Source organism: Sus scrofa, chromosome 17, assembly GCF_000003025.6.
Source record: "Sus scrofa isolate TJ Tabasco breed Duroc chromosome 17, Sscrofa11.1, whole genome shotgun sequence".
NCBI lineage: Eukaryota > Metazoa > Chordata > Mammalia > Artiodactyla > Suidae > Sus > Sus scrofa.
In genome coordinates this window covers 32520563-32547917 of record NC_010459.5, presented here as the reverse complement: position 1 = coordinate 32547917, position 27355 = coordinate 32520563, and the positions used below count along the sequence as shown (strand labels likewise).

At 43.0% G+C, this 27355-nt stretch overlaps 2 protein-coding genes across 6 annotated transcripts in view; both read right to left on the bottom strand.

The window, feature by feature from the left end:
- The window catches only part of UBOX5 (U-box domain containing 5), a 40923-nt gene extending 13617 nt beyond the window's left edge, over nucleotides 1-27306 (bottom strand). Inside the window, exons 1-2 of one of the 2 annotated variants that reach the window (XM_001925847.5) lie at nucleotides 27172-27306; nucleotides 1039-1206 (exon numbers count right to left, since the gene is read on the bottom strand). The gene's annotated coding sequence lies outside the window, so the exon portion shown is untranslated. The remainder of the gene's footprint in view (nucleotides 1-1038; nucleotides 1207-27171) is intronic. The other variant, XM_005672784.3, reaches the window with a different exon arrangement.
- Nucleotides 15132-27293, bottom strand: FASTKD5 (FAST kinase domains 5). 4 transcript variants are annotated; one of them, XM_021078355.1, is made up of 3 exons: nucleotides 27172-27265; nucleotides 24612-24719; nucleotides 15132-17865 (listed from the first exon to the last, which is right to left on the bottom strand). In XM_021078355.1, the coding sequence occupies exon 3, from the start codon at nucleotides 17826-17828 to the stop codon at nucleotides 15387-15389; it is 2442 nt and encodes an 813-aa protein (XP_020934014.1). In that variant the 5' UTR covers nucleotides 17829-17865; nucleotides 24612-24719; nucleotides 27172-27265; the 3' UTR covers nucleotides 15132-15386. The 4 variants fall into 4 exon arrangements, with proteins under 4 accessions (XP_020934014.1, XP_020934012.1, XP_020934011.1 ...); XM_021078353.1 differs by lacking the exon at nucleotides 24612-24719 and adding an exon at nucleotides 26463-26579 and having other exon boundaries at nucleotides 27172-27262; XM_021078352.1 differs by lacking the exon at nucleotides 24612-24719 and having other exon boundaries at nucleotides 27172-27293.

The window sequence follows — 27355 nt, the reverse complement described above, 5'->3', positions numbered from 1 at the left end:
TAGGCCAGCAGCTGTGGCACAGGTCAGCAGCTGCAGCTCCGATTCAACTCCTAGCCTGGGAACTTCTATGTGCCTTGGGTGCGGCCCTAAAAAGCACACACACAAATAAAATTCTTCCAAACTTACAATTAATGTGGCTATACTTTACGATGTAGAAATCTGGAAACCGTGACTGTCCATTGCAACATATGCTGGATCAAGCCTCAAACATTTTTTTAAAAATATTAATGTATAGCTGATTTACAATGTTGTGTTAATTTCTGCTGCACAGCAAAGTGATTCAATTATACACACAAGTACTTTTTTTTTTTTTTTTTTTTTTTGGTCTTTTTGCCTTTTGTAGGGCCACTTCCCAAGGCATATGGAGGTTCCCAAGCTAGGGGTCTAATCGGAGCTGTAGCCACCGGCCTATGCCAGAGCCACAGCAGCTCGGGATCCGAGCCGCATCTGCAACCTACACCACAGCTCACGGCAATGCGGCTCCTTAATGCACTGAGCAAGGCCAGGGATCGAACCTGCAACCTCATGGTTCCTAGTTGGATTCGTTAACCACTGCGCCACGACGGGAACTCCTACATTTTTTTTTCCTCCTTTTTTTCTTTTTGGGGCCACACCTTCAACATATTCAAGTTTCCGGCTAGGGGTCAAATAGGAGCTACAGTTGCTGGCCTACACCACAGCTACAGCAACACCAGACCCAAGCCACATCTGTGACCTAGACCACAGCTCACAGCAATGCCGGATCCTTAACCTACTAAGTGAGGCGGGAGATGGAACCTGCATCCTCATGGATACTAATTGGGTTTGATACTGCCGAGCCACAACAGGAACTCACATATATATTCTTTTCAAATATTCTTTTCCATTAAATTTTTTTTTTGAGGAAAATCTAGGTAAGCTAGCCTTCTATTCAAGCATCTCACCTCATGAAGTTTCTCAACCTTCAGCAAAGGTTAACTCCATTAATCAACCACTAAAACTTATGGATTCTGTATCTGACCTGAGACAGACAGCCAAATTGTTCTCCACAGCACTTACCAAAATCTGAGAGGATATTTACAGAGACTGTTCAGTCCATCCACTATAAATGCCTTTTAGTGCCAGCCTAAGTGGCACCTCTTGCCTCCTGTCTGGCTCCACTGTTGGCTGCTGCATTCATATCCCACACCACCATCTGACAGGCTTCTTAGCAGCGTGGATCCTCATCTGTAGCAAAAATAAATGTAACACATGTATAAAAATTCAGTGGCCAATTCATGAAGAGTTGCAGGACACCTGGGTTGCACCACACATCAACTGAAAACCATACTTTTAGTCTCTAAAATGTATTACTCCTTTGAGTTGCCCTCAGGGCAGGGTACTGGACCATCCTCATGTTCATCCCAGCTATAAGCGCTACCATATTTCTAGCCCCACTGCAAATACTCTTTACCAAACGGTTGGGAGCAAGGGATTTTATTTTTTGTTTTTGTTTTTGAATTTATTTTTTTATTTGTGTATTTCACTATAGTGCTGTGACAACAAAATGAATTCTTTGTACCAGAGCATACATAGTATTAATAGTAAGATGTAACTTTTCATTACACCACTGCCAGAATATTTAGCTTTTTGTAGGACGCATTAGCATGTAAGATGGCCACACCAAATAATTTCGTTTCTTGTTTTTTTTTTTTTCAGATAATCTTAAATTTTATCAGTAATACTTTACCAACCTCACTGTTAATAGAACTGTAAATTAGCTGGGTGATAGGGTATGGGGGAAAGCAAGGGATTTCATATGAAACAGCTCTATAAAACTGGGTGCTGGAGCTTCCACTGAGGCATAGAGGAAACCAATCTGACTAGTATCCTCGAGGATGCAGGTTTGATCCCTGGCCTCACTCAGGGTTAGGGATCCAGAATGGCCATAAGCTTCGGTGTAGGTCGCAGATGTGGCTCGGATCCCACACTGCTGTGGCTGTGGCGGGCAGCTGTAGCTCTGATTCGACCCCAGGCCTGGGAACCTCCAAATGCTGCAGCTGCGGCCCTAAAAAGAAAAAAACAAACAAACCGGGTGCGGTTTTATTAGGTTGTCGAAACAATCATTCTCTATTCTCCATGGTATCCTCTCTGAGACCCATGAGAAAATTCTCTTTGGTCTCAGTACTAGGAACAGTTTCTTCTTCCAATCAACTCAAAGGTATGACTATGAATCATATCACTGATCATGATCTTCTCTTTATTTTGGCTGCTAAAAGGCTCAGAATGAAATCTGTGGCCCATCCCTCAAATTTCTCTTTGCCTGAATTCTTCACTTATTTTATGTCATAATATATGTTGTGAAAGCTACCTTAAAAACATTTTGGAACAGGATAGAGCATAAATAAATTTTTGTTGTTGTTGTTGTTGTTGCTATTTCTTGGGCCGCTCCCATGGCATATGGAGGTTCCCAGGCTAGGGGTCGAATCAGAGCTATAGCCGCCAGCCTATGCCAGAACCACAGCAACGCGGGATCCGAGCCGCGTCTGCAACCCACACCACAGCTCACGGCAACGCCGGATCGTTAACCCACTGAGCAAGGGCAGGGACCGAACCTGCAACCTCATGGTTCCTAGTGGATTGTGCCACTGCGCCACGACGGGAACTCCCATAAATTTTTTTAAAAATCCTCTTTTTGTTGGAAATTTAGGTTGTTTGCAACTTTTCACTATTATAATACTAAGATAAAAATCTTGGAGTTCCCCAAAAAGATACATGTACTCCAATGTTCACTGCAGCACTATATACAATAGCTGAGACACGGAAACAACCTAAATGTCCATCGACAGAGGAGCAGATAAAGAAGATGTGGTATAAATACACAATGGAATATTACTTAGCCATTAAAAGGAAAGAGATAATGGCATTTGCAACAAATGGATGGACCTAGGAATGAATTATCATGCTAAGTGAAGTCAGTCAGACAGTGAGACACCAACATCAAATTGCTATCACTTAGATGAGGAATCTAAAAAAAAGAACACAACATGGAAACAATCCAAATGTCCATTGACAGACGATTGGATTAGGAAGATGTGGTCTATATACACAGTGGAATACTACTCAGCCATCAAAAAGAACGAAATAATGCCATTTGCAGCAACATGGATGGAACTAGAGACTCATATTGAGTGAATTAAGTCAGAAAGAGAAAGATATACCATGCGATATCACATATCTGGAATCTAATATAAGGCACAAATGAATCTTTCCACAGAAAAGAAATTCATGGACTTGGAGGACAGATTTGTGGTTGCCAAGGGGGAGGGGGACAGAGTGGGGTGGTTGGGGAACTTGGGGTTAATAGATGCAAACTATTGACTTTGAGATGGATTAACAATGAGATCCTGCTGTGTAGCACTGGGAATTATGTCTAGTCACTTAGGATGGCGCATGATAATGTGCAAAAAAAGAATGTGTACATGTATGTGCAACTGGGTCACCATGCTGTACAGTAGAAAAAAAATTGTACTGGGAAAATAACTATTAAAAAAATAATAAAAATTTAAAAAAATTTAAAAAAGAACACAATGAACTTCTTTTCAGAACAGATACTGACTCACAGACTTTGAAAAACTTGTGGTTTCCATGGAGTTCCCGTCGTGGCTCAGTGGTTAATGAATCTGACTAGAAACCATGAGGTTTTGGGTTTGATCCCTGGCCTCGCTCAGTGGGTTAAGGATACGGCAATGCCATGAGCTGTGGTGTAGGTTGAAGACATGGCTTGGACCTGGTGTTGCTGTGGCTGTGGTGTAGGCCGACAGCTACAGCTCTGATTCGACCCCTAGCCTGGGAATTTCCATATGCCGTGGGTGCGACCCTAAAAAGAAAAAAAAATAAATCTTAAGTAGATTTTTTCTTGTTAAGGTCGCTACTTATGAACAGGATCCTTTTATCTTGTTAATTTTCCTAACCAGTTATTTCTATATTAGGAAAGCCTCTCACTTTTGCATCTTTATTGTGTATTCACTTCTTACTGAACTCACTGATTAAAAAAAATTTTTAGGGTGGGGGGGTGTTCTACGATCTCAATAATAATGAGAGCCTCCTTTCTTAAAAGGGTAACTCTCATTTTTTCCTTTTTTTTTTTTTTTTTAAGGCCACACTTGCGGCATATGGAAGTTCTCAGGCTAGGAGTTGAATCAGAGCTGGAGATGCAGGCCTACACCACAGCCACAGCCACAGCAATGCCAGATCTCAGCCGTACCTTTGACCTATGTTGCAGCTTGCAGCAATGATGGACCCTTAACCCACTGAGCAAGGCCAGGGATCAAACCCAAATCTTCATGGACACTATGTCAGGTTCTTAACCCACTGAGCCACACTGGGAACTCCAGTAACACTTATTTCTGTCACTCATCTTACTATATTAGCTAGAACTGCCAGAATTATATGAAATAGTAGAGCTGTGTTTTGTTCCTATGAGAAAACGCCTCTAGTGTTTCATCTTTGAACATAACGCTGATTGTTAGATTGATATATTCTTTATGTGAATAAAGCACTCTAATAATTTTCATAGTTTTTTTAAAATCAGGGATATGCTTTGAATATAACTTTCTCTATATATTGAGTTTTATTATTTTTTCTTATTTGATAGACTAATGAGATATATCACATTTTCCAATTTTAAGCCATTCTTTTATTCCTAAGATAGGCTCTATTTTGTTGTGGAAGATTATTCCTTAAATGTTTTTCAAACTCTACTGAATTTGATTGCTCATACTTAATTTTTTTTTCCTTTTTGTCTTTTTAGGGCCGCACCAGAGGCATATGGAGGTTCCCAGGCTAGGGGTTGAATTGGAGCTACAGCAGCCACCTACACCACAGCCACAGCAACCCAGGATCCGAACCATGTCTGCGACCTACACTACAGGTCAAAACAATGCTGGATCCTTAACCCCAAGTGAGGCCAGGGATTGAACCTGCGTCCTCATGGATACTAGTCAGATTCATTTCTGCTGAGCCACGACAGGAATTCCCCCTCATATTTAATTTTGGATGAGATATAATTGCACATTTGTGTAACATTTATTTATAAGCCCTATGCTAGGCACTGGAGTAGATATAAAAATGAAATGGTCAGGTGGTGAAACTATTCTGTATGATACATGGCATTATGCATTTTTCAAAATTCACAGAACTGCATAAGAAAAAGAATAAATCAATGTAAACTATGGACTTTGGTTAATTATAATATTATCAATATTGGCTCATCAATTATAGCCACACTAATATACGACACTAATGTAAGATGTTAATAATAGAGAAACCACACGCAAGAGAGAGGACATATATGGGAACTCTGTATTATTTAATCAATTTCTCTGTAAGGCTAAAATTGCTCTTAAAAAATAATCTAATGGAGTTCCTGTTGTGGTGCAGCAGAAATTAATCCGACTAGGAACCATGAGGTTTCGGGTTCAATCCCTGGCCTTGCTCAGTGGGTTAAGGATCCAGCATTGCTTTGAGCTGTGGTGTAGGTCGAAGACACAGCTGGGATCCTGCGTTGCTGTGGCTGTGGCATAGGCCGGCAGCTGCAGCTCCAATTCAACCCCTGGCCTGGGAACCTCCAAATGCCACAGGTACGGCCCTAAAAAACAAACAAAAAAAGTCTATTTGCAGCAACATGGACGGACTTAGAAATTATCATGCTAAGTGAAGTTGGTCAGACAGTGAGACACCAGCATCATATGCTATCACTTACATGTGGAATCTAAAAAAAGGGACACAATGAACTTCTTTGCAGAATAGATACTGACTCACAGATTTTGAAAAACTTATGGTTTCCAAAGGAGACAGGGTGGGGGTGGGAGGAAGGGCTGGTTGTTTGGGATGGAAATGCTATAAAATTGGGTTGTGATGACCACTGTACAACTATAAATGCAATAAAATTCATTGAGTTACAAAATTACAGAGTTTGGATTCATAGATTCCTGAAAAAAAATTAAAAATAATAATATAAAATTTTAAAAAATAGTCTAATAGAAAAAAAAAAAATCTAACAGGCGTTCCCTGATGGCCTAGTGGTCAAGGATTTGGCATTGTCACTGCTATGGCCTGGGTTCAACCCCTGGCCCAGGAACTTCTGCATGCTGTGGGTGTGGCCACAAAAAGTATAATAACAATAATGATGAATGATTAGGGGAAAAGTGACTGAAAACAAATTAGGACTGGAGATCAAACTGAAACAAATGACTGTGCCATTACAGGATCAGAATGGCAGACTCTTTAAAAAATCTTACAAATCATGGCCTGTTTCTTCGGGAAATAGTGATACCCCAACACTGCAGGATTCTATAGAACTCTGGTTGATCTCTTCCTCTCTCTGATTCCAACACCCTTGATCTTTTAAGGTAAATATCTCCTGCCTTAATGCTTAACCCCCCCAAAAAAAGAATAGCTCGCCAGATGACAACAGCCTCATCCGGGAAGACTGCCTCCTCAGCCCTGCCTAGGAAACAGCCATGTTACCTGAACTCACTGCAAACACTGTCCAGTAAACACTGACAAATTATAGGCTCCTTATCTAAATTTGGCATCTAGGTACAAGAGAGACCAGGTCTGGAGTTCCCGTCGTGGCGCAGTGGTTAACGAATCCGACTAGGAACCATGACGTTGCGGGTTCGGTCCCTGCCCTTGCTCAGTGGGTTAACGATCTGGCGTTGCCGTGAGCTGTGGTGTAGGTTGCAGACGCGGCTCGGATCCCGAGTTGCTGTGGCTCTGGCGTAGGCCAGTGGCTACAGCTCTGATTGGACCCCTAGCCTGGGAACCTGCACATGCCACGGGAGCGGCCCAAGAAATAGCAAAAAGACAAAAAAAAAAAAAAAAAAAGAGAGAGAGACCAGGTCTGAGTATAAACTGGGGACCAGAGATCATGCCTAATTCCCCCTGCAGTGTGGAGAAGCAGCATAAAGCCCAATATTAATGGATTATAAGATAGCAAAATAATCAAAGTTTATAAGCAGATAACACATCAATTTTCATTACAAAGATTTTTTTTTTTTTTTTTTATCGTGGCATGTGCAAGTTCCTGGACTAGGGATCGAACCTGTGTCACAGGAGTGACTCCAGCCATTGCAGTGACAATGCCAGGTCCTTAACTTATTTAGCCACATGGAACTCCTACAAAGATTTTTTTTTTTTAACTTTTTTCGTCTTTTTGCCATTTTCTTGGGCCACTCTCATGGCATATGGAGGTTCCCAGGCTAGGGGTCGAATCAGAGCTGTAGCCGCCAGCCTACGCCAGAGCCACAGCAACGTGGGATCCGAGCCACGTCTGCGACCTACACTACAGCTCACGGCAACACCGAATTGTTAACCCACTGAGCAAGGGCAGGGATCGAACCCGAAACCTCATCGTTCCTAGTCGGATTCGTTAACCACTGCGCCACGACAGGAACTCCCAAAGATTTTTTTTAATTACAAAATAAAAAGATAGAGGATATAATTATTATAAAGGATAAAAAGGTAAATAATACAATATAGTAGACACTCTTATAACCAACACCTAGATTTAGCAAAGGCTAAAATTTTGCCATGTTTATGTCTCATTAAAATACCTTAGTGATAATTTGCCATGTGTATTATCTTACAAGTTGATTTTCTATTAAGCATTAAGTTTTTCCATGTTGTAATGTGTATATCTAGTTTATTCTTTTTTTTTTAACATCTTCAGAGTATTCAATTGTACGACTAAAACACAATTTCTCCACTGACCTGTAATTTTTTTTACCATGAAAAAAATGCTGCAATAAATATTCTCTATAAGTCCTTTTGTGAGGGGAAAAAACAAAAATAAAAATTTTTGGCCACACCTGTGGCATGTGGAAGTTCCTGAGCCAGGGATCAAATTCACACTACAGCAGCGATCTGCTGCAGTGACAATACTTGATCCTTAACCTGCTGCATCGCTATAGAACTCCAAAAAAAAAAAAAAAAAAAAAAAGAAATAAAATGGTCCCGTCCTCAAGTCTTGAGGCATTACAGACTTCCTTCCAACAGTGATTATGGAAGAAAGATTATGGAAGAAAGAGAACTTTCCACAGATGACATTCAGAGTGGGGAAGGATGGCCTAAAACAATGGTTTTCAAATTTGTGGTTTTGTAACGAAGTTATGGATTGAAGAAAAGAAATACAAACTAAAAGAGTACACAATACCAAAGTGCACAGAGTGCATTATTTCATGAGACTTTTGCTTCAGTTTTATACAAATATATCAAATGTATATATTAGGTTCAATATAAAATGTATTTTTTTTCTTTTCTAAAATGTATTTCTTTTTCTTTTATTTTACTTTTATCTTTTTGCCTTTTCTAGGGCCGCTTCTGTGGCATATGGAGGTTCCCAGGCTAGGGGTCGAATTGGAGCTGTAGCCACCGGCCTACACCACAGCCACAGCAACACCAGATCTGAGCTGCGTCTGCCACCTACGTCACAGCTCACAGCAACGCCGGATCCTTAACCCACTGAGCAAGGCCAGGGATCGAACCTGCAACCTCATGGTTCCTAGTCAGATTCGTTAACCACTGAGCCACAACGGGAACTCCTAAAATGTATTTCTTATTGCAGCTTTTGATAAAAAGACGGAAACAATGGCTAAAAGTATACCCAAAAGTCAGGCAAGAACTTATAGGAGTAACGTTTAGACTAGAGACAATCAAGACACATGCCTGACCTCACAGGCAACTCTGAAGGACAGATACTACACACTATTGGCAAATTGGACAGTATGTGCTTGACCATAGGAGCCCAGAGGCAAGAACAAGAACAAAATGGAAAGGGCACTAGAGAGAGGGACCAGTAAGAGTCAAGGCACAGAAATGGAACCGTGTGAGGCAAATCCAAAAAATACTGAATATGCCACTTAGCTAGAGGAGGCAGGGCTGGAAAGGCAGAAGGAGGTGATGGAGAGGCCCAGAATGTCATGACTCCTTTACCTGGAGAGCTGAGGCAGTATTTTTACAAATTGCAGATCAAGAATCAAGAACTTCTATTACTGAGCCATAACCAGAGTTTTTAAAAGTAGAGGAGTTCTCTGGTGGCCTAGTAGTTAAGGACCCAGCATTGTCACTGCTGTGGTTCAGGTCACTGTTGTGGCTTGGGTTCAGTCCCTAGTCTGGCAACCTCCAATGTTGCAGGTATGCCCTCCACCACCCCAGCAAAAAAAATTAAGTAGAATAGAAAGAAAATGTCAGTGCACCATACCTGAGGGTAAGCAGCGTTTTATGAAACTTTAGTTTCAAAAATATGTATGTATGAAACTATATCCCTATCTATCTACCTACCTTTCATTTATTTGGAGTTTTGATGAAAACGGTATTTCTTACTAACAGTTGTGGTAAAAAAGAACTTGAAAGATACTGGTAAGGAGTTCCCGTTGTGGCGTAGTGGTTAATGAATCCGACTAGGAACCGTGAGGTCGCGGGTTCGGTCCCTGCCCTTGCTCAGTGGGTTAACGATCCGGCGTTGCGTTGCCGTAACCTGTGGCATAGGTCGCAGACACGGCTCGGATCCCGAGTTGCTGTGGCTCTGGTGTAGGCCAGTGGCTACAGCTCCGATTGGACCCCTAGCCTGGGAACCTCCATATGCCGAGGGAACAACCCAAGAAATAGCAAAAAGACAAAAAAGAAAAAAAAAGAAAAAAGAAAGCTACCGGTCAGAGGGAAGTCATGGAAGGCTTATAACTAGGGAGAGAAATGACACTAATGAAAAGTCTGCCATTAACCTTCTAGATGACAACAGCAATTCTGAACCACTTAGAGGCAATTCACCCATCAAAGGGTTTCCCTGTCCTCTGGCTGACGTGTTTGTACTACCTTTTTTTGCACTGCATGAGGGGTTATCTTTGCAAATAGCTTTCTGAAGACATCAAAAAGGAATACCAAAGTACAAACTACTTAAAAATAAACTAGCAGTCTCAGTTTTTCCCTTGACATTTTCTTTATTTTTTTTTTAAGGGAAAGATTCTTTAAGAGGATGAAAGAGGAAAATGAACTATGTGTAACATATTGCTGAGTATTTCACAAGGATTTCAAAGCTATCTCCTAAGAAATCTTTTATTTTTAAAAATTTCAATTAAACTTTTAATTTTAAGGTCACAATAGATTCATGTGGGAAGTGCCCTTGTGGCGCAGTGGGTTAAGGATCTGGTCAGCCATGCCACAGGTCACAACTGTGATGCGGGCTTAATCCCTGGCCTAGGAATTTCTCCACGCCACAGGTGTGGCATAAGTTATTCAACTAATTCATTAATTCATGTGCATGGTAAGAAACAATACAGAGATCTCACATAACCTTTAACCAGCTTCCTTCAATGGTAACACCTTTCATAGTTATAGTTCAACATTACAACCAGGAAACTGACAATGATACATCCACTCATCTTACTCAGATTTCACATTTTACATGCGCTCATTTGTGTGCGCTTGTGTATTAGGTTCTATGCAATTTTATTCTATGTATATAGATTTACATAATCACTTTTTGTGTACCAAAGTCAAGATACGGAACAGTCCCATCACAAGGATCCCTTGTACCATCCTTTTATTTATTTTTTATTTTTATTTTTTTGGCCATGGTGTGCAGCAGCTTGATGTGGGATCTCAGTCACCAGACCAAGAACTGAACCCGGGCCACAATGGTGAAAGCACCGAATCCTAACTACTAGACCACCAGGGAACTCCCTCTTATTTTATAAATCCAAGTACTCTATTACCACAGAAGTCTTTTTTTTTTTTTCTTTTGTGTTTTTACGGCTACACATGCGGCATATGGAAGTTTCTAGGCTAGGGGTCAAATTAGAGCTAGAGCTGCCGGTCTACGCCAGAGACACAGCAATGTGGGATCCGAGCCTCATCTGTGACCTACACCACAGCTCACGGCAACTCCAGATCCTTAACCCACTGAGCAAGGCCAGGGATCAAACCCGAGTCCTCATGGATCCTACCTAGTCAGGTTCATTAACCACTGAGCCATGATGGGAACTCCCTACCACAGAAGTCTTAAAGTTCCTCAACTGAAGATTCCAGTTAATCCCAACACCCACACTGTAAGAAACAAACTTGAGCAACATATGCATTTTATTTTATTTGGCTTTTTTTAGGGCCACAGGTGGAGTTCCCAGGCTAGGGGTCAAACTGGAGCTATAGCTGCCAGTCACAGCCACAGCCAACACCAGATCTGAGCCGTGCCATGTCTGTGACCTACACCACAGCTCACAGCAACACCGGATCCCCAGCCCACTGAGTGAGGCCAGGGATCAAACCCTTATCCTCATGGATCCTAGTGGTTCATTTCCATTGAGCCATAATGGGAACTCCAACATGTTTATTCTTGATGTACCTGTCACTTAAGTGATAGATATGACTATGCAGGAAAATGTAAAGTATATAAAAAATAAAAAAAAAGAACTCAAAATAATAGAAGCATTAGATCATACATTTGTTAAAAATCTGTATCTAGGAATATGTACATATAGATTGGGAGTGTAGAAATTTAAAATATATAACATATTGGAGTGGTAGGATAAATTGTTTTTTTCCTTTTGTATGTTTAAGTTCTAAGTAGATAAACAATGGGACTGGGTTCCTGAGGCTTCAGTGTGAAATAAAGAGGAACATGCTCAGAGTATTTCTTGCAGCTGATCGCCCCTCTGTAGGGGCTGGATGTCCAGATGGAGACAGACCTTTCTCCTCTGGCTCCCTGTATTCAGGCCAGGAAGGGAAAGGGTAAGGAAAGAACTGAGAAGAAGGTAGGGTAGGGTGACCATCCATATGGTTTACCCAAAACTGAGTTTTTCAGAACATGGAACTTGCAGTGCTCAAACCAAAAAAGTCCCAAGCAAAGTAGGACAAACTGGCCATCCTATCTGGAAGGTTTCTGTCTGTGCTTTCCTGGAGTTTAAAGCAGCCAAGCAAAGCTTTTTGCTGCTGAAGACTCAGAACCTAGGGGTGGGGAAGTGTGGAGGAATAATTTAGAAGAGAATAAGGTGACCATGACACTTTCTGAACATCTGTACATCCATGTTCCCTTGGCTTGCAAAGAAGCTGCCACAGCTGAGTTATACAAGCTTATTTTTGAGTCTCATCAAAGTATAATGGAAAGTAATTCTGGCAGATACACGTATTTTAAAGACTAGGCTCAAATAGGTTACAGAGAAAAAAAAGATTACCTGTCAAATAAGAGAAAAGCATTTAACCTCAGAGAGTGGGTGGAATACCAATGCACTGAGCAATTTTACAAATTGGGCACTTCAGCTTTTAAAGAAGTACAATACTTCTTATAATTTCTAAATTAAGTTACCTGTCCATCCAAGTAAAAAATCTGACTTGGGTGCATTGTTCTTGCAGCTGGTTAAAATGAAAGACAGCTGTCCCAGCCTGTATCACAGTCACCCACCAGAGAGGGCCACAAGAAGACCAGAACACAGATGTAGGCCCAAAAGAAGCTGGCAATGCTATACACTTGGAGCCAATTCACCCTTCAAGTGCAAGGCATTCTGCTAGGCACAAGTGAACACAGTTTCTACTCTTTTTTTGGTGGGGGTGGGGGCTGCACTCAAGGCATATGGAGGTTCCCAGGCTAGGGGTTGAATTGGAGCTACAGCTGCTGGCCTACACCACAGCCACAGCCACTCTCAGCTGCGTCTGCGACCTACATCACAGCTCATGGCAACACCAGATCCTTAACCCACTGAGCAAGGCCAGGGATCAAACCCTCAGCCTTATGGTTCCTAGTTGATTCTTTGCTGCTGCACCACAACGGGAATGCCACAGTTTTACTCTTAAGAAACTATGTATAACAAAACACAGCACAGAAATTCCCATCGTGGCTCAGTGGTTAATGAACCCTCAATCTCTTCAACTTATCTCTATTGGATCCTTTCCTCAACAGGTAAACAACATTCAGTATCTTCTGCCCCCAGGAGTTCCCATCATGGCTCAGCGGTAACGAACCCAACTAGCATCCATGAGGAGGCAGGTTCTATCCCTGGCCTCGACCCACTGAGCAGTGGGTCAAGGATCCGGCGTTGCCATGAGCTGTGGTATAGGTCGCAGACATGGATCCATCATTGCTGTGGCTGTGGCAGAGACCGATTCGACCCCTAGCCTGGGAACCTCCATATGATGCAGGTGCAGCCTTAAGAAGTTAAAAAAAAAAAAAAAAAAAGGAACTCCCTCTTTTTCTGATTTTAACCTGTATCCTTTCACTATAACAATGTGTAACTGTGAATCCTTCTAGTGAGAGCAGTCTTGGGGAACCCAGACTTACTTCCACAGCTCTATTTTTTTCCTAAGTTTGACAGTTCTTCTTCTGTCTTTATCACTGGAGCCCTTTGCTTTGCCCTCCTATAAATTCTAGCATTCTACTCTTGGTCATCTTCTTCCCTCTATCTGCGATAACCTACTTTTCACCTATCCGAGGCAATTTCACTCACGGTTCTGCCACTGGACCTCATGCCCACTTGAGACCTCAGCCTGGACCTTTCTGCCCATAGGACTATCTCGGCATGACCAAGGCAGACTCAGCCTTAACTCTCTACCCAAACATGTTTCCTGCTTTAGTCTGTTTTAGTTGCTGATTCCATATCAATCTAGGCACAAAATCATCATTCCCCAATCCAATCAATGAGCAAGTCTTGTCTTTCTCCCCATACAAGGAACTCTGAAATTTCAACTTTCCATTCCCATAATTTTGGCCCTCACTGTCTCTCCCTTGAGCTCTTGCATACATTTGTGAAATATTCTCCCTGATTTATCTCACACACCCCCACCCCTCAATCTAGTTCCATCCTGCTCTTTACCTAACATTTCTAACAGCTGAATCTGCTCAATTACTCCCTGACTTAGAACCCTCTAGAGACACTCTAGCCCTGTAAACTTAGGCTCTTTGGCAAGGCTGTAACACATCTGTGACCCAGATACTCTTTCTAGCCCCACCCTCTCCCTTCCTTCCACCCCCAGCTCTGCAGCAAAGCCCAATTGCTCTAAATTCCCTGAATACACTCACTAAACCTTGTGTTCCAGGACCCATTCTAGGCACTGGAGATACTTTTTTTTTTTTTTTTTTTTTTTTTTTGCTTTTTATGGCTGCACCTGCAGCATATGGAAGTTGCCAGGCTAGGGGGTGGAACTGGAGCTGGAGCTGCCAGCCTACACCACAGCCACAGCAACACTGGATCCTTTAACCCACTGAGCGAGGCCAGGGATTGAACCCGCATCCTCATGGATAATAGTTGGATTCGTAACCCTCTAAGCCACAACGGGAACTCCAATAAATTCTAGACAAAGTTAACTCAAGGGACTACTTTTATTTATTGGGAAACCAATAAATAAATAGAGAATAATTTCTACTACTGCTGAATGCAGTGAAGAAAATGAAGCTGGAGATGAGAGCATGATCAGAGGCCAATGGAGTACCAAGGACAGATGGGGAAGTGACTTTTGAGAGAAAACCTAAATAACGGTGGGAGGAGTATATTTTAAAACAAATTCTCAAAGATCCCAAGTGTTTTGAAAAGTTATCTGTTTTGTGCTTTATATATATATACACACATACACACATACAAAATCTTCTTATGCTTGTGGCTCTAATATAATCAAACTTAAAGCCCTTGACTTCCTATTATAGGAGTAACACATTTCCTTCTTGTCTGAGTTAATCGCCCTGAAAAACATCTGCCTAGTCAGACTTGGGAACCACTGGCCCAAGAGATACTCACAATTCTACTCTTCTAGGTCCAATTTTAGGGAGAAAATAACCTTGGGGGGGAGGGAGGTTATGCAAGAAAAGCAGAAATGCAAGTAAGAGGGGGCTAAGAGGACACAAGCTAATTCTAAAATGGCTCTTTAAAACAGGAAGAACCAGCAACCAAAGACCACCAACTGAATCTAAAGGAAAATGAGAAATACTTTAGAGAATGTGATGAAAACATACATGGGGGAAATATTGTGAAAAATTTTAAGTGAAGCTGCAAGAAGGTTCTTAAGACAATGTATAAGAAAATCACTTTTTTAAAACGGGCTTTAGACAATGCCTGACTATACTTTTCTCCCCAAAATTCAAAATAACCATGAGATAAGGCTGGTAAGCAAAAAGAAAAATGAGATAGAAATTACTTGACTATGAGAAATTTTAAGATGTTTATTATTCACCTGCAGAAATTAGCAACGTATACAACTGCACCGGGTTACAATCAATCACAGTAACATTTGCCATGGCTTCCATCTGCCACAGACAAGAGCACAACCAAGTCTCCTCAACGGATGATTTTATTACCAAACCTACATTCTGGCTTTTATAACTTTCGCAACACCTGGCACAGTGCACATCACCAGCATCTGTGAGTTGAAATGACTCTGAAGGCCCTTCAGAGAGCAGAGGTGAACACTTTCTCATGGAGGAATGCCAGCTTTTCTAAGCGAGTTCGTCTCAGTAGCGGGAGCCAGTCCCAGTGGGATAACTCCACCACACGGTACCCAAGCTGATTCAGCTGCCGCCTCTTCATGTTGTGCAGTCCAAGCAGATGCCTGGAACCATAGCAATACTGGTTCTTGTTTGTCAACTGAATAGCCAGCTTCAGTTTTGGCGCCTGCACGGAAGCTGGAGGACACGGGCCAGCCATCTCCATGGCCCCCAATCTGTCAGCCATATTGCAAAAGGAGCCCCCAACAGGAATGGACGCCGCCTCTAATTTCATGGGCTGCTGCCCAGTGTCTGACTCTGTTTCCCTCTGGGAGTGTCCTCTTGCTCTCCCTTGTAGTAGCTGACTCATCAAATCATCTGTAAGGCTGATTCCCACATGCTTAAGCCTTAATTGGGCTACATCTTCAATCGGTGTGGCTTCTCTGTTAAACGGTAATGGCTTCATGTTAACATCAAGCTGAACCTCTAAATCGGAGGATCGAGTATGAGGCAAAATCATATGGTGTTTGATGTACTGGGGCCCACCCAGCATGGTCTGAAGTAAAAAGAGAGCTTCTAGGAATTCGGGCTTTGCGCTCATATCCTTCTTTGCTAAATTCCACAGCATTTCTGACCCCTCTTGCTGAAGATCAGAACTAAGGCGATTGCCTCTATAATCTGGACACTCAATGCCAACTGTACCATCAAGAGTATACAGCTCCTTAGTGACTTCGAACTTACTTCTCTCCTGAGCTAACCTGACAAACCCTGGACTCAAAGCGAAATCTATGAGCTCTGTTGGAAAGTACTCAGAAAATGCCAGGCCCAGCAGGCAAGTGAGCAGGTGTTCTGGGTATCGGTTGAACTCAGGCATCTTTCTGGGAATCTCATCTATCAGGCTGGAATAAAACTCTTCTGTATTGGGTGGCTTATAATTCAGAGTTCCAAATGACCACAGAATCTTGGCAACATCTTTACTTCGACAGTGTGCTACCCTAGGAGGCAAAGAAGCAGCCACAGCGTTCATCACCCCTTCATCCAGGATGCGTAAGGCCGAGCAGGCCAGTGTCAGGTGCATGACACCCTGAACTCCCAGGGAAGGAATTCGCTGAGGAGCAATCTGTCCAAACTGCTTCATGAAATTTACATGATCCACGTGAGTAAAACGGAACATTTTAAGAATATTTACTAAGGCATAACTACTCAGATGCTGCATGTCAGCACAAGCTATATCTCCAATTTTCCGCATGACAAATTCAGAGAGACTACTACTTGATTTAAAAAATCCCAAACAGATTGTACCAACTTCCTCTAAATTGATCAAATCTATGTACTTGAGGATCAATGATTCCAGTTTTTGCATCAGCTCCTGGGGTGCCTGACGACTTTCACCTATAATATAAATTAAGTGAATCAACTGGGTCAAGGACAGATCTTTCCAGTGCAAATTAAGATAACTAAAAAAGATTTTAAAAAACCGAGGTACTCTGCGGCCCAAGTTCCGCCAGAGGTCAGCTACCAAGAGAAGTTGATCCAGACTCATCTCCCACACCTTATGGCAAAATCTGGTTTCAAATACGTCGAGCATTGAATGGGAATGAGGGATTCCTAAAGTGACAAATGCTTTCAAAATACTGATCAGATCTGGGACATCAAAGAGCTGTACGTTTTTCACGCTCAGTTGGCAGAGCACAGCAAAGCTGGCACTGGACAGCAAAACAGGATGCTGCTCTGCAGGCAAAGAGCTCAGCTTACAGAAATAATCAACAATAATTTGAGGCTGGAGATTATCTTGATAAATTGTGACTTTGCTTAAAATTAGTTCACCTTCTGAAACAGACAAGGGCTGACAAGTCTCAGATCTGTTATAGCTGTGAAGCTGGTATTCTGGTCGTAGCTGTAGGAATATTCGAGGGTCTTCAAAAGAATCAAAAGTTTCTATATCCTCTTCACCAACTCTCCCGGCCCTGGGTGAGCCCAGCTTCAAGGTGCTGGCCTTAGAGGCAGAAGCCCTGCTGAACTCCAACCCGGGGAGGGTCCTGCTGGTAGTGAGACTCCTCCAAGAAGCAGAGGTACTACACATGTTAACTTTTCTGAGAGGGTGGCAGAGACTGTTTTCTGGAGAGTCCTGTCTCTTGTGCCATGTGCAGCTGCCCACATTCCAACTTACCACACTCTGGGTTGCACTGCAGGCAAAAGGACTGCAAAATGCTCGATATCGTAAAGGCTTTAACAGCTTCAGAGTGGCTGCCATTCTGGTGTCAGTACCGATCATTTTGGCAGTCAGAACACAGTCCTCACAGGTCTGATCAAGCAATTTCTTGTTTATATGGTTCTTGATTAGAGCTGGACAGGAAGGCGTTCCACAGAAACTGCCTGGAAATCTTCGGCATATCACAAGAGCCATGGGTCACAAATGACTGGGCCAGAATTGGTGCCAGATACTGAAAAAAGGGTAGATGAAGAATAAGTGGCTTCCACCCATCACAATACCAAAATTTACAAACTATAAGAAATGGATTAAAATGACACCACTGTCCACTCAAGTAAGTTCAATGCCCAAATCATGAGACAACATACATCAAGGATAAACCCCGCAACCTTTGCATAAAGGCAGAGGAAAAGCCCCAAAAAAACCCAGAGTACAACTATTGGGCAGTTCTCTGGACTGCTCCTCAGACTGAACTTCCTCTGTCCTCTGGAAAAATTTTCTTTACGGTTAGAAGAGACAGCCATTTTACTCACATCCAATAGGAAGGAAGAAAGCAAATTTCCATAAACAAAGCTGGGAACAAAAGTGAGTATCTTTTTGATACCAACACATAAAGAGCACAAGTGGAGAATAAGAAAGTTAGCAAAAGCTGCCATAGTAACAACAAAAGTAAAAAGTGTGATTTGGTGTAAAGATTAATTAATTATACCGACACTAACCCTCCCCCTTCAAGTACAAAACTTCTGATTACCAATTCTGTTGTTCTAATGCTGCTCCTATATCTTTTAGAAGATGCATTTTCTCCTCTCCAGGCCTGTGAGTCTGAATCACCATAGCAGAGTAGTCATGCACTTGGGAAGTAAACTCACTCACTTTCGTGGGGGAGAGGGCAGAAGGCCTAGGTTCTGCTCATTGTCAGTTCATGAGTAGGAAGCAGAGAGCATCTCAAAGCTGGGCTCAGGAGTTCCCATCGTGGCTCAGCGGTTAACGAACCTGACTGGCATCCATGAGGACGCAGGTTCAATCCCAGGCCTCACTCAGTGGGTTAAGGATCCAGTGTTGCTGTGAGCTGTGGTGTGAGGTTGGAGACACAGCTCGGATCCCGAGTTGCTATGGCCCTGGCATAGGCTGGCAGCTACAGCTCCGACTGGACCCCTAGTCTGAAAACCTCCATATGCTGCATGTGTAGCCCTAAAAAAGACAGAAAGACAAAAACAAAAATGCTGGGCTCAGAGAGCACCAATTCATGCAATTGCCCTGCTGACAAACAAGGGAAACAGCACGGCTTTCCTTTGAAGAAGGCAGATGAGCAATGCTTCCAGTGAGTCAGGCACTGATTATCCTGCCTGTGAACAGCACAAGTCCCATTTTTCTCCCATAGTAGAAACCATGAGAAGCTATGAAAATGACTCTGGTGTACCCTTGCTTTCCCTCAGTGCTTACGTCTTCCCCCCAACTTAAGAAACGCCAAAGCCTGGAGTTTCTGTCGTGGCTCAGCAGTAATGAACCCGACTAGTATCCATGATGACATGGGTTCAATCCCTGGCCCTGCTCAGTGGGTTAAGGATCAGGCATTGTCATGAGCTGTGGTGTAGGTTGCAGACATTGCTCAGATCCCACGTTGCTGTGGCTGTGGTGCAAGCTCGCAGCTGCAGCTCCAATTTGACCCCTAGCCTGGGAACTTCCATATGCCAAGAGTGAGGCCCTTTAAAAAAAAAAAAAAAAAAAAAAAAGAATATCTGCTTTGGCAGACTGTGGCTGCCAAGGAGGAGGGGGATGGAGGTGGTGGGGAATTGGGAGTTTGGGATAAGCAGATACAAACTATTATATGTAGGATGGCTAAAAATAAGGTCCTACTGGATAGCACAGGGAACTATAATCAATATCCTGTGATAAATAACAGAAAAGAATACATATATAACTGAATCATTTTGCTGCACAGCAGAAATTAATACAAGACTGTAAATCAATTACACTTCCATAAAACTTAAAAAGAATACTTGCTTTGGAGCTGGAATCTAAAGTTAGTTCAACACAATGTGCAAGTAAAGCAATTGTTCAAAGTGCTTCATCTCATCTTAGGAACAAGATCGGAAGAAATAACTTTTAAAAAAAGACATAATTTTTTTTCCTACTATAGCAAAAAAACTGAAAACCCAAATGTTCATCCAGAAGGAGGAAGGTGTTTACAGAATAAATGTGTGTCAAGTAACAACACATGGAAAAGTACATACAAATATTCAGTGGAACAAACAGAATACAAGTGCCATCATTTAAAATACACTAATATAAAAGGAAAGTGACTATTCGGCTTCTTTTTGGGAGGCTTTCTTCATATCTTTCAGAAATTAACTTTTTTCTCTTTTTAATTGGGGTTAAAATTGTTAAACAGAGAGTGCGTGGATTATTTTAACAAACGCCTTTATAAATAATATAACTTGAAAAGCACATTAAATAAATTACTTCGATTGATGCTACCTAAGGGTACTTAATGAGATTACTGAATATGGTCTTGAACAAAAGAACCATTTCCCGGAACATCAATGGTATAGATCTAGAAGTTTGAGTTAATGTGACACTTTCTGATTTGCAAAAACACAGACTAAGTCCTAAGATGGAAATAATTACAGCCAAAATTGTCTTAGAGTCTCCTCCATGCTAAGCCTTGAATGAGCAGGATTTTTCATTTTTTTGGCCTTTTAGGGCCACACTTGTGGCACACGGAAATTCCCAGGCTACGGGTCTAATTGGAGCTGCAGCTGCCATCCTATGCCACAGCAACATGGGACCCAAGCTGTGTCTGTAACCTTCAACACAGGTCACAGCAACGCCACATTCTTAACCCAGGGATTGAACCCTCATCCTCATGGATGCTATTCGGGTTCATAACCTACTGAGCCACAACAGGAACTCTTTTGAATGACCTGTTTAATCTGCATCAATTCAAATCCTTACAACTTTTTGTAAGGTAGATTTTATTATCTTGATGTTGTTGATGAGGAAAAAGAGACTTCGATGAAGATTACACAACCAAGGCACAGAATGGGGTTTGACGTCAAAGATTATCTGGTTCTGAAACCCACGCTGCTAGTGTAGAGACAAGAAGGGGAGTCAGGTTCCAGGAAGGGGAGTGGGGAGGACTCCAAATCATCTATAGGGTTTCCAGGTGTCAGGAAGTTGGAGGGTTAGAACTAGGAGAGCTCAAAAGGTCCTCATACCTCGAATACTCTAGGATCCTAGCTATCACTATGCTGAGTATATACTACTTAGAAAAAGAATGAAGAGAAGACCTCAAAGACCAAAATCTACATGAAGGAACTGAGTTTACAAGAGATACCCCAGTATTAAGGAAAAGAAAACTATCACAGGGGTTCCCATTGTGGCACAGCGGAAATGAATCCGACTAAGAACCATGAGGTTTCGGGCTCAAGCCCTGGCCTCGCTCAGTGGGTTAAGGATCCAGCATTGCCATGAGCAATGTGTAGGTCGAAGACACAGCTTGAATGCTGCATTGCTGTGGCTGTGGCGTAGGCCAGCAGCTGCAGCTCCAATTAGACCCCTAGCCTAGGAACCTCCACAGCCATAGGTGTGGCCCTAAAAAGACAAAAAGGCAAAAAAAAAAAAAAAAAAAAAAAAAAGAAAAGAAAAGAGAGAGAACTATTACAACTGAAGACATCAAGGCTGGCAGGAAAGATATGTGATCCAGAATTTAGAGTTCAACACAGAAAAGAACTAAAGGGAAATCCCAGGATAACAATAATGGGAGATCCCAGGATGACTGCAATGAGCAGACATAAAAAGCAACTGGTTTATGGTGAAGGGGATGGGTATTACCTAGGAGAGAAGATTTACAATTGTGATGGGTAATCTGAGGATGACCAATTAATAGACAGATGGATAACCAAACCAATAACATCAGTAACAAAAAGTATTAACTTCAAGGGGAGTTCCCATTGTGGAGCAGCGGAAATGAATCCAATTAGTATCCATGAGGATCCAAGTTCGATCCTTGGACTTGCTCAGTGGGTTAAGGATCTGGCGTTGCTGAGAGCTGTGGTGTAGGTCGCAGGTGCAGCTCGGATCCTGTGTTGCTGTGGCTGTGGCATTGGCTGGCAGCTGTAGCTCCAATTTGACCCCAAGCCTAGGAACTTCCATATGCCATAAGTGTGGCCCTAAAAAGCAAAGATAAAATAAAATAATATAAATTTTTAAAAAAGTATTAACTCCAGGGAAAACAAAAAATTTGTCAAGACAGAAAATGTTATCATATTGTACTCCCTGCTCAGCTTACATAATCTTACTAGTATAAACCTTGAATACCTGCCTAACCAAAAATCATGAGCAAACTATATTGGGAGGATGAGGGGAGGGGAATGGAGAAGGGGGATCAGGCACTGATATAAGAGACCTGGAGCATTGAAGTCCACAAGAAAGAAGTCAAAGAGTTTACAGACACAGATATATCCTAGAAAACAATAGCAACATAGGAGTTCCCATCGTGACTCAGTGGAAACAAATCTGACTAGTATCCCTGGGCATGCAGGCTTGATCCCTGGCCTCCCTCAGTGGGTTAAGGATCTAGCATTGCCGTAGGCTGTGGTACAGGTCACAGACGTGGCTCAGATCTGGTGTTGCTGTGGCTCTGGTGTAGGCTGGTGCTATAGCTCTGATTTGACCCCTAGCCTGGGAATCTCCACATGCACCAGGTGAGGCCCTAAAAAGCCAAAAAAAAAAAAAAAAAAATCAAGAAATAGTCACACAAATATAGTATTTAGGAGTTCCCCTGTTGTGCAGCAGATTAACGATCTGGTATTGTCAATGCAGCAGCTCGGGTCACTGCTGAGACAAGGGTTTGATCCCTGGCTGAGGAACTGCCACATGCTTCAGCTGTAGCAAAACAGAAAAAAAGAAATACACCAATGAAAGGAGTTCCTGGTGGTCTAGTGGTTAGGACTTGGTGCTTTCACTGTTGCAGCCCAGGTTCAATTCCTGGTCTTAGAACTGAGACCTTGGGAGTTCCTGTTGTGGCTCAGTGGTTAACAAATCCGACTAGGAACCATGAGGTTGCAGGTTTGATCCCTGGCCTCGCTCAGTAGGTTAAGGATCCGGCATTGCCGTGAGCTATGGTGTAGGTCGAAGACACAGCTTGTGGCAACACCAGATCCTTAACCCACTGAGCAGGGACCGGGATCGAACCTGCATCCTCACCAACACTATGTTGGGTTCTTAACCTGCTGAGCCACAATGAGAACTCGCCCCCGGAATTTTTTTAAATAACAAAAATAAAATACAGCAATGAATACCAAAAGAAACAGACAAATAGTTGAAAAGTAAGGAACAAAAGGAGTTCCGGTCGTGGTGCAGCAGAAATGAATCCGACTAGGAACCACAAGGTTGCGGGTTTGATCCCTGGCCTTGCTCAGTGGATTAAGGATCTGGCATTGCCGTGAGCTGCAGTGTGGGTCACAGATGCGGCTCAGATCTGGCGATGCTGTGGCTCTGGCGTAGGCCAGCAGCTACAGCTCCAATTAGACTCTCCTAGCCTGGGAACCTCCATATGCCGTGGGTACGGCCGTAAAAAAGGACAAAAGACAAAAAAAAAAAAAAAAAAAAGGGAACTAATATTGAGTGTCATAAGATCTGTTAAATTATTTAATTATGTGAACCATGTACATGTATAACTTTGAAAAAATGAACTTACAAAATGCATGTTCTAACAGGAAATTTAAGTATTCTTCAAGAAGACAATTAGTGGAGTTCCCATTGCGGCACAGAGGAAACAAATCCAACTAGGAAACAGGAGGTTTCGGGTTTGATCCCCGGCCTTGATCAATGGACTAAGGATCTGGCATTGCCGTGAGCTGTGGTGTAGGTCGAAGATGCCACTCAGATCTGGCATTGCTGTTGCTGTGGCTGTGATGTAGGCCGGCAGCTGTAGCTTAGATTGGACCCCTAGCCTGGGAACCTCCATATGCTGAGCATGCGGCCCTAAAAAGACAAAAGACCAAAAAAAAAAAAAAAAAAGACAATTCATGAATAAAAAATGCAATTTAAGTTCTCAAGGAAAATGCTGAAAGGTTATTTCTAGTGCAAGTACTTCCTACTGCCAGTAGAACTTCTTCATGGATGCCCAGTAAGAGAAACAATGATAAAATAAATAATCTTAGAGCCATTCAGAAAATGCAAATGGCAAAAGGTAGCTACTCCCTTTTTCACCACACAACTTTTAAGATAACTGTACAGACACCATACCTACATTTACAGATATGAGATATAACCACTTCAGAAGTTAGGTCTTAAGGAGCTCCCACAGTGGCCCACTGGGTTAAGAAACTGACTGCAGTGACTCGGGTCCTTGTGGAGGTGTGGTTCCAATCCCCTGTCCAGCACAGGGTTAAAGGAATCCAGCCTTGCCACAGTTGTGGTGTGGGTCACAACTGTGACTTAGATTCAATCCCTAGCCTGAGAACTTCCCTATGCTGTGGGTGCGATCATAAAATTAAAGCAAACAACAAAAAAAGAAGTTAGGTATTGAGTACTATGGAGAAGGAAAGGGAAGAAACTCAAGGAAGACAGAGAACCAGTAAAGCAAAAGAGTGGGGAGAAAATGCATGGCAAATGATGGGAGGTGAGGATGTGCTGTCAAGATGGAGAAAAAACACAGGAGGGTAAGGAGAGTTGGTACCTCCTTACTTAAGGACTCCCAGAGAATCCATAACAAAGCTGAAAAGAGACCATTATGAGAGGCCAAATCAGTAACTCCTGATGCCTTTTCTAAAGGTTCAAAGCGGTGTGTTATCCTCTCACAAAACCGTTTTCCTATTTTAAGTGCCCCAAGTATACCTTCTTCCCATCCCCTCTTTAGGGGTCCTAAAGAACAAGAATGGAGCCTCAGAGACCACTGGACCATGGCTATTTAGAAGGGTACTGCCCAAACCACCCTGAATGATGTGATTTCACAAGAGTGAGGAATCTTACCTTCCTACCTTCCAGGTACAGGTCTGAGCAAGGCTGAGTAGCTTCATTTTAAACTACAGTCCAGAAGGTAGGAGAGGGGAACCAGGTGGAGGAAGGCAGCCAAACTAACTAGAGATAAAGTATATGACACCCTCAGCATATTCAATTAACAATTACTGGAGATCATCCCTTAATTCTGGTTTGATTCCTTTGCTAAAAAAAATTTAACCCACTGATAAATCCCAATAAAATTGCCACAAACAAATGGATGCTTCAAACTCCATTTCTATCTTAGCAAAGAATGTGTTGAGCAGCCCCAATAATTAAAAAAAAAAAGGCAAAAAAACTAACTTCCTACAAAGTTAAGGAACTTTGTAACCAGGGGCTACAAAGCTTTAAAGCCCCCAGTGAAGGATTAGAGACTGACACTGGGGGGGCCTCATCTGTTAATGAGGATGCTAACTGGGCTAGACTCTTCTCTTCTGTGCTTCTGTTAAGCACAACCTACAAAAGAGGGGTCGGCTGCAACTAGGGAGGTAAAGCACTAGTGCAAAGGTGTTTAGGTCAAGGAAAGTACCCCCCACACAACTAAGCCAAACCAAAATCAAGTCTAACTGCTGATCCTCTCCATTTCCGTTCCAGTTTCCACACTTAGGGGAGAGAAACGAGTACATTACAATCATCTGTGGGGTTTTTTGTTTGTTTTTTAAGCTTACATAGCCCACTCCTTCTAAGACTCTGCTATCCCTCTATCAGAATGGCAAGGACCTGGGTTGATATAGTCTCAGAAGACCCCACAGATGAACCTGTTAGAACCACTGCTATTTTTTTTTTGCCACCCCCGCCCCTCCCCCATGGCATATGGAATTCCCAGGCCAGGGATCAGATCTGAGCCACGGCTGCAACCTCCGCCATAGCTGCAGTAACACCAGATACTTTAACCCACTATGCTGGGCCTGGGATGGAACCTGTGTCCCAGTGCGCCAGAGAGGGAACTCCAGAGCCACTGCTCGTAAAAGGTTTCATAAAACTCTTATCTGTAGGAGTTCCGCTGTGGCACAGTAGGTTAAGAATCTGACTTCGGCTGCCTGGGCTGCTGCTGAGTATGGGTTTGATCCCTGGCCTGGCACAGTGGGTTCATTGCCCCAGCTGTGGCATAGGTCGGATTCAGTCCCTGGACTGGGAACTTCCATATGCTTCAGGTGAAGCCATAAAACAAAAAACGCTACTTTTAGAAATTTCTGGGTACAACGGTAGAGAGCAGACACTCATGTCCTCTCAGCCCATCTAAATGGGACTATGAGAAGACTGACAAAATCCAGACAGGTAAAGTATCTGCACCCAGAATCATGTGAAAAAAATTCCAAATTAACAGTCCAAATATCTATCACTGTTAGCATAACCAAACATTTGGTTGTATCTGCTTTCCTAGATTTGCAAGGCCACATAGTATTCAGAATTCCTTGGTATCAAAGCTGACTTATATGCATGATGAATGGCAGAGCCTTGTTGGGGACCAGAAAAAATAAACCAATGAATGGGGCAGAAAGCCACACTGACAAATAAATTAAATCTGCATAACTGCCAAAGGCCTCAGATATATTATGCAGCACAGAGTCTCTGATTTTCATTTTGGTCTCCCAGGCAGCAGCTTCATCTCAGGCTTGCCCAAGGCCATTCACATTAGGGAGTCACAGAACCTCGTTCTGGAAAAGTGACTGTTCTTATCATTCACAAAGTGTGAGCAAAGTGCAGAAAACATGAGTTCAGATTCCAGCAGCAAATTACTAAAACACAAAACATTAGCCATGCTGGTGCTAAAGCGCTGGGCTCCAGCTCCACAGTCCAAGTGAGTGGGCAGTGAAGCATCACCTGAGGAAGCCCATGAACATAACTGGTATGAAGAGGGCCCCAAGCTCCATGAGTCAGGACAGAAGAGCTGTGTCATGATTTGTATGGAAGGAGAAAAGACAGTTGTTTTTCTTATCCCTAGAAAGAAAAAAAGGAAGAGGGCTAAAAATACCACCCTTAGGCTTGTGCAATCAGAAACTGTTAAAAAATGGGTTTAAGTGCATACACTGTATTGATATTTATTTAAGACTCAACCTGTCGCAGGTACTAAGCGAATATCGCGGGGCCTTTGCTGCTCAAAGCGCGGGCTGCGGAGCAGTGGCCTCAGCCTCACCTGGAAGCTGGTGAGAAACGCAGAATCGCAGGCCTCATCTCAGATTTACATACAAAATCAAAATCTTCAGATCCCCAGGTGATGCGCATGCATATGAAGTATAGTAAGAGGAGCCGCTGAGCATCTCACTACATTCTCACAACAGACCAGGGGGGCGAGTACTGCCATTACCTCCGTCTCATAGCGGGAAAAAAAATCGAGGTTCTGGTAAGACGTTTGGGCAAGGTCACAGGACTCCGGGTCGCCGATGTTCTCCCTAAAGCCGGGCCTGCGACAGCCTGGGCCGGGAAGCACCGCGCCCGGCCTCCGCGCACGCCCGGTGCCGAGAGGCGCTGGCCAAGGCCCACGTCGGCAGAGAGCGCCGCTACGACCTCCTCCCCGGCCGCCGCCACTCACCTGAGCCTGGCAAGCGCCGGCGCTGCAACACCAGACCCCACTCCCGCAGACGGCGGCTCCGCGGCCACTTCTTCGGCTACACCTGGGCCTCACAGCTCCACTTCCGGCCAAATGCCCGCTACTTCCGGCCGCTACGTGAGCGACGGGTGCGGCCAAGGCTCAAAACTCTTTCAGCGTTTCCCAG

Excerpts from the sequence above, each read along its gene's own strand:
- FASTKD5 (XM_021078352.1), bottom strand. The coding sequence starts at position 17,828 with ATGGCTCTTGTGATATGCCGAAGATTTCCAGGCAGTTTCTGTGGAACG.